Source organism: Juglans regia, chromosome 1 (assembly GCF_001411555.2).
Source record: "Juglans regia cultivar Chandler chromosome 1, Walnut 2.0, whole genome shotgun sequence".
NCBI classification, from domain to species: Eukaryota; Viridiplantae; Streptophyta; class Magnoliopsida; order Fagales; family Juglandaceae; genus Juglans; species Juglans regia.
The window spans coordinates 38,039,810-38,047,324 of NC_049901.1; the positions used below are offsets into that span (position 1 = coordinate 38,039,810).

Below are 7,515 nucleotides of genomic sequence, written 5' to 3' on the forward strand. Positions count from 1 at the left end.
TTAAAATATCACTCCGAAAGTGACTGTTTCGCTATAGATAAAGTTATATTTTAATTAAAATTTAATTAAATAAAGTTATATTTTAATTAAATTGTATAAAAATTTATTATAGTGAATTCAATAAAATTATAGTAATTTTAATTTTAATCATTTTTATTAGTCAAATTTATTGAGTCTAAGGATAGGTTTGAGACACAAGACAAAACATAAAATTCTTATCTCATCTCATCTCACCATTACACATTTTTCAAATCTCCATACAAAATATAATAAATAATTTAACTTTTTCAAATCTCAATACACATTTTTCAATTCCCAAAATAATAATAATATTAAAACATAATATTTTAAATACAAAATAAAACATAAAATTCTCATTTCACCCTTCAAACTTGTCCTAAATTACCGATCAAATATTATTTTGACATAAAAATTTCCGTCTCCCACATGTCATTCATTTTGCGCGAACTCATAATTTTAAAAAATTTCTCTTAATCTCAAAAGTTCGAAGCGCTCGAATTTTAAATTCAACCACAGAAAGTGGTCAGTCTTCATCGATCATTATTTTAATGACGTGGCATCGTCTTACTGGAGTACTTCAAATTTTAGTTCTGCAATATTATGATTAATTGATATTAATTTTTTATTTTAAAATTTAATATCAATGTTAGAAAATTGATGTGTATTTTTTTAATAATAAATAAATATTTAAATTATAATTAGAATTAAAATAAATGAAGATATTAAAATTAATATTTTAATAAAATAATAATAAATTTAAAGAATATATTATTTGATATTGTTAAAAAGTGATTAATTAAATTTATAAAAATAAATTCTGTAACTAAATTTTGAACAAATTTTATTGGGTCCTGCTGACATATCAAGAGTGTACCATCAGCCAGCACACAGGAACTTTCATTATTGCCTTTTCGAGAGTATCGTACCCTCAGCCAGCACACAGGAACTTTCATTATTGCTTTTTCGGGTTTATATATAGCTTTCTAACCGAACAGTTTTCTCACACACAGACACACCAACCCCTCTCTCTCTCTCTCTCTCTCTCTCTCTCCGTCTCTCTTCTCTCTCTCTCTCTGATCCCTTCCATGGCTGCTGTATCTTCAGAATCTTATACCATGACAACCTATCCGATAGATCTACTCTTCGACCTCGACGAAGTTCTCACTTTGCCGGAGGATTATTCAGGCAGTCAGATTGCAGAACCGACATCCTTGGTGATCATGAACATGCCAACGGTTACTACAACTGAGGTTTGCTCAGTCTGCATCGAAAGCTTCCGGTCCGGTGAGGGTGGTAAACAAGTCCCCTGCGGCCACGTATACCATGAAACATGCATCGCCTCGTGGCTCTCCCGCCATAACTCTTGCCCTCTCTGCCGCTGCGAAATCTCCGGCAACGTATGACCGGAAAACCAGCTCTATATGTAGAAATTAAACAACTATTTTTTAGTTCAGTTTCGATGTTTCTGTAGGTGCTGTACTCATGGGATTGTTACTTGATCTTTTAATTCACTTGATCTTTTTGTGAGATTTCTTTTCTTATAATTAAAATTCCCATAAAAAATTTTGTGTAAGATCTGATCATACTGTACATATCGTCCATTAATTCCTCCACATGCACATGAATTATCTAGTCCAGCAACTTAATTAGGGTTCGAAGTTTGGTAGGCAGAACATTCATTCTGCTTTGCACGTCACAAGAATGAAATCAACGCATATTTCATTAATTCAAGCAAGAAAATAGGTAAACAAATTGTCAACGGCCCAGAAGAGACCAAACCACACATGATCGATGATGATCATATCAACGCAGGTTTTTTCTGATCAATATGTGCTAAATCAGTATTATAATCTGCAGACTGGTTTTACGGCCACATGAATCCTTCGAGTTCACTTCCGTGATCCGAATATATATGAATTAATTCGAGATGAACGAATTTGAGAAAAAAAAATTGAAGTCTTATCCATTATAAGTACGTACACACTTGGTGGAAGAGAGAATCTTGCAATTCGTCGGCATGATGAGACATTTGAGACTGGAAGAATAACTGACCTTGAATAAATAATTTTCCTTGGTCGTTAGGGATCGAAAACCACCTTGTTGTCATTAATCAAAGGTAATGTTTATATACGGTCAACTTTGACGGTTCTTAATTTAAAAATTAACAAGACAATCTCGTGCACGCAACTTGCCCATGATCAAATTGATCTATACGTTTGAAATTTTAAATTAATTGGACAATATTAAATAAGATTAAATTAACATATTTATTAAATTAGCAAATCAGGGAAGAGAAATGCTATTTTACTTAAGAAAAATGCATAAAAAACTTACTTCTTCATATATCATTTATTGATCATATACTAAAAATTATGAAATTTAAAATCTCAAATTTGAATTTAAAAATAAAACTGACAAAATGAGTATTTATTTAATTACCAATTTTCTTTCAACTCACAGACAAAAATCAGACAAGATATTATTTATAACAACCTTTGTCAAGATATTCTATCAACAAGATTTCGTGACCTCCTTCAAATTGGACGAGTGTACTATATATATTCAAACTTTTATTTTTATAATTTAATAGTCATGCAATGTGTTAGTTTTTAATAATTTAAGGTTAAAAAACATAAAACTTATATTAGTTGAAATAACTCATGTTATTATTGGTCATTCATTTTACTATTAATATCATATATATGTCAAGTTGGAGTCTCCTTCTTTTCTCTCAAGGAAAAGAGTGGTGAAAAAGTCTTGTGAGAGTAAAAAGTTTTTCAATCCCAGTCTGAGTACGTTGTCGTCGGTTCGTTTTGTTCCCGTCTCTTCTCATGGAGCGTCTTGAGGAGTTATGGGAGAGGTTGAAGTTAACAGAAGAGGAAGGTGTTGCAATTGCGTTAGAGGAAACAACCACAAGGGTAATGCAGCAAAAGGCAGAACTCTGTCTAATTGGAAAAATATGGAATGATCGAATGATAACAAAAAATATGCTAGAGTCTACTATGTCGAGGGTGTGGAGATTGAGTAAGCCAGCAGTGTTCAAAGAGATGGGAGATAACATTTTTGTGATTTCCTTTGCAACTCACGTAGATAAAAATAGAATTAAGGCGCGTCAGCCATGGTTTTTCGACAACTCTCTTTTTGTGATTAACCAGTTCGATGCGCTCATTCAACCTAATAATTTGCAGTTTGATAAACCAATGGTATGGGTGCAATTGCACAATCTTCCCCCAGCAAACATGTCAAAGGAATGTGGACTCCAAATAAGGAATACGCTAGGGAAGGTGGAGGAAGTTGTTGTTGATGAGGATGAAATGGCTTGGGGTCCCTTTCTACGAGTGAAAATTAGGCTAGATCGGTATAAGCCCCTAGCGAGAGGATGAACAGTGAAGATATGCAATAAGCAGTATTGGATCCCAATCAAATATGAGCGTCTTCTGAAGGCTTGCTTTCAATGTGGACGTATCTTGCATGAAAGTCAGGGTTGCCCTACATCTGCTAATCAGGACTCGCATGGGGAACAATATGGTTCATGGTTACGCGCAAATTTCCTGAGTCGACGCCGAGGGGAAGGTATTGGAGGTAGTCAGTTTACTGGAGACTATCAGCGTCGCCGAAATAAATCCCATCAAACAGAGGAGGAAGGTGGCGGGGGGTCTTTCAGAGCAGTTTTATTAAAGTAGTTCCAAATCGTTATCTGGAAATCACCAAGGCCAATTTTCAGGAGGTAACCACGGACAGTTTCAAAATTCAAAAAAGTCCCCTTCAGAGGCTTTCTCTCACCAGAAAGGGATAAATATGTTGAATAAAAGCCACCCTATCATCTCGGGTGGTGATGAAGCAGTTTTGATCATACTGATCCCCTGGCGTTTAAAACTTTAAGTGATATGAGTATTAACTCAACAACAGAACATGTCGGCCAAAGTCAATTTGGGCTTAAGGGTGATGTGGGTTTGGGCCAATCTCATGTTACTCATGCCTCTACAGAGACGTTGCAGGACAAGTCTCAACTGAGTGCTAGGCAAGTAAAATGTTGGAAGGTTAGAGCTCGCTCTTTTGCTACCTTACCTGTAAGTGGACCTGCTATTAAAAGTAGAAAACGTGTTGTTGCCATGATCGACTTAGATGAAATGTCACCCATTGGGGTTAAAAGAATTAAAATGTCAGAGGTTTCTGATAAAATGGGTGATTCCTTACCTGTTGAGATAGGTTTGAATCTCTATGCTACTGAATTGGTATTGGCAGAGGCTGGTTCACAGCCCTGCCGGGAACCATAAATATAGTAAGTTGGAATTCCCATAGGCTTGGGAACCCACAGAGAATTCGTACCCTTCATGATCTAGTACAAAGAGAAGATCTCGATCTCTTATTCTTACAAGAGACTCGTTTAAATGCTAGTAGAATGGAAAGAATAAAGTTTGGTTTGAATTTTTCAAATTACTTGGCTGTGAGTAACGAAGGTAGAGGGGTGGTTTGGCTTTATTATGGAAGTCTCAGATTGATCTTACAATCTTGCAGTATTCTAAATCATATTCATGCAAAAATAAGGAATAAAGTTGAAGACAACAATAACATTAGTTGGCTTTTCACTGGAATATATGGGCAGCCTGTTACTGCTAGAAGAATAGAAACTTGGGATTTAATAAGATCTCTTAAAGGGGATGCATGTCAACCTTGGCTTATTGCCAGAGATTTCAATGAGATTCTTCATGATGGAGAAAAGAGGAGGTGGGAGATTTAAAGATAACAAGCTAATGGAAGATTTTAGATCAATTATGTAGGATTGTGAATTCATTGATTTGGGGTTTAAAGGGCCACATTTCACATGGTGGAATGGAAGGGATAATCAAAATAGCATATCAGAAAGATTGGATCGGTTTTTATCAAATATGGAGTGGAGGGAAGTCTTTCCTTTATGGGGGGTGGAACATGTACTTGTTGCTTACTCTGACCATTCAACAATCTCTATGAAACAACCAGAAGACTGCCCAACTCAGTTTCATCAGAAAATCTTTCGTTTTGAAGCAATGAAGACCAGAACTGAAGAATGCAAATAGATCATTGATGAAGCATGGATTAGTGGATCTAGACCTTCAGGTATGCAATTATTAATGAAGAAAATCAAATCATGTGGGGAGAGATTGAAGTGTTGGAATAGGAGAAGATTTGGCAATGTCAAAAGAAGAATTGAGGTTGCAAGAAGCAGAATGCATTCACTGCTAGTTTCAGACCCTGAACATATTCATACTTCTTTGCATAAAGAAGCAAGAGCAAAAATGAACAAATGGCTGGAAAGAGATGAAATCATGTGGAGGCAAAGATCCAAAGCTTTATGGCTAAATGATGGTGACAAAAATACTAAGTTCTTTCATCAAAAAGCTTCACAAAGAAGAAGAAGAAACTTTATCTCAGGGATAAAAAATGTCAATGGAGTTTGGTTTTCAAGTGCGGATAAAGATTTTGAAATTGTCAACTATTTCCAGACTCTTTTTACTGCATCACCCCTACAAAGCAATATGGAATTTCTCGAGGCTTTACATGAAAGAGTGACAGATGATATGAATTCTGAACTATTAAGAGAATTTATAGCTGCAGATGTTAAAGAAGCTTTGCTACAGATGAATCCTGCAATTGCTCTTGGACTAGATGGTATGCCCTCTTTTTTTTATCAGAAATATTGGGAGGTGGTAGGATGAGAAGTTACTCAAGCAGTTTTACATGTTCTAAACAGTGGGGAAATGGTTAGTAACCTGAATCACACTTTTATTTGTCTAATTCCTAAGAAGTCTACACTTGAAATGGTGTCTGAATATAGACCTATCAGTTTGTGTAATGTAATTTACAAACTGATTTCGAAAGCCTTGACAAATAGATTTAAAGTTGTGTTGCCAAGAATTATCTCTATGACTCTATCAGCTTTTGTGCCAAAAATGTTGATTATTGATAATATTTTAATAGCTCATGAAGTGATACATTTCCTTAAGCAGAAACGACAAGGTAAGAAGGGGTATATGTTCTTAAAGCTTGATATGAGTAAAGCTTATGATCGAGTAGAATGTAGTTTTTTGGAATGTATAATGACTAAAATGGGCTTTGCTGAAAGATGGAGGAAGCTGATTATGATGTGTGTTAATTCAGTTTCTTTTTCAGTGTTGGTGAATGGGGTCCCAAAAGGCCATATTTTTCCAACTAGGAGATTAAGACAAGGGGATCCTCTTTCCCCTTATCTTTTCCTTCTTTGCACTGAGGGTCTTATTTCTCTATTAAAATAAGCTGAAATTGTCAGAAGGGTAGAAGGAATTCAGATTTGCAAAGATTCCCCAAAGCTGAATCATCTGCTCATTGCATTTGATAGTGTGTTATTTTGTAGGGCTACTTTGCAAGCTAATCTCAATATCCAACATATTCTAGAGGTTTATGAACAAGCTTCTGGACAAAAAGTGAACAAAGCAAAAACTGTCATGGTCTTGGCTCTTTAGTAAAAATGTGGAGCCTACTCAGCAAGCTGAAATTTTCTCTTTTTGGGGGGGTCCAGTAGGTTCAACATTATGAGAAATAGCTTGGTTTGCCACCAATGTTTGGGAAGAACAAGAAACTAGCCTTTGCTGATATTAAATCTAAAGTTTGGCAGAAACTCAAAGGTTGGAAAGAGAAGCTTCTATCTCAAGGGGCAAGAAAATTCTTATAAAAGTTGTTGCTCTAGCTATTCTCTCTTTCTCTATGAGTTGTTTTAAGTTGCCTGCTAGTTTTTGTAGTGAACTTGAGAACATGACGGCCAAATTCTGGTGGGGTTAGAAAAATGAAGAAAATAAAATAAGGTGGGTGAGTTGGAGAAAAATGAGTGCTGCTAAAACAAAAGGAGGGCTTGGTTTTAAAGATTTACAAACTTTTAATCTTGTCTTACTTGCTAAGCAAGGGTGGCGTATTATGAATGGGCAAGGTTCTTTGTTGCATCAGATGTACAAGTCTAAATATTTTCCTTCATGTGAATTCAAGGATGCCAACCTTGGTCCTAACCCTTCCTTTGCTTGGAGAGGTATTTGGGAAGCAAGAGCCTATCTGATGAGAGGCTACAAGTGGAGAGTAGGGGATGACAAGTCCATTAATATATGGTCTGATTCATAGTTGCCCAATCAGGATTCAATTCCTAGGCCCAATTAGTATAAGGGACAAATGAAGATAAAACAACAATATAATGAGCTTGAAGAGATGGTGTAACAGAGATCTTATATGAGTGATTAAAGCGATGATAACACGACAAAGTCGTGTGATCCAGTTTGTGACAAACCTAACAAGTGGGTCTGGAAGAAGAGGAATTAGGAAAAAAATTGGGACGAGAAAAATTGGTACGACCAAAACCTCTACCACGCCTAAACCTACGACCACAACCTCTAAAAGATGGAGAGAAGGAATGCAAGGGACTAGTGACAGTGGTGTTAGCAGCAAGTGGAGTATTGGAGAGAAGAGAAGAGGTCTGATGAGCTAATTTGGACT

General features: G+C 35.8%; 1 protein-coding gene across 1 annotated transcript; it reads left to right on the plus strand.

Annotated features, from left to right (window-relative positions):
* Positions 1-1,106: 1,106 nt before the first annotated feature.
* On the plus strand, positions 1,107-1,424 carry LOC118348773 (E3 ubiquitin-protein ligase RNF181-like). The gene has a single exon (XM_035691248.1). It carries the CDS (start codon positions 1,107-1,109, stop codon positions 1,422-1,424), a length of 318 nt encoding a protein of 105 aa, XP_035547141.1.
* The last annotated feature ends 6,091 nt before the right edge of the window (positions 1,425-7,515 follow it).

Bases quoted from the DNA above. Each gene is read 5' to 3' on its own strand.
- LOC118348773 (XM_035691248.1), top strand. From the start codon at position 1,107: ATGGCTGCTGTATCTTCAGAATCTTATACCATGACAACCTATCCGATA.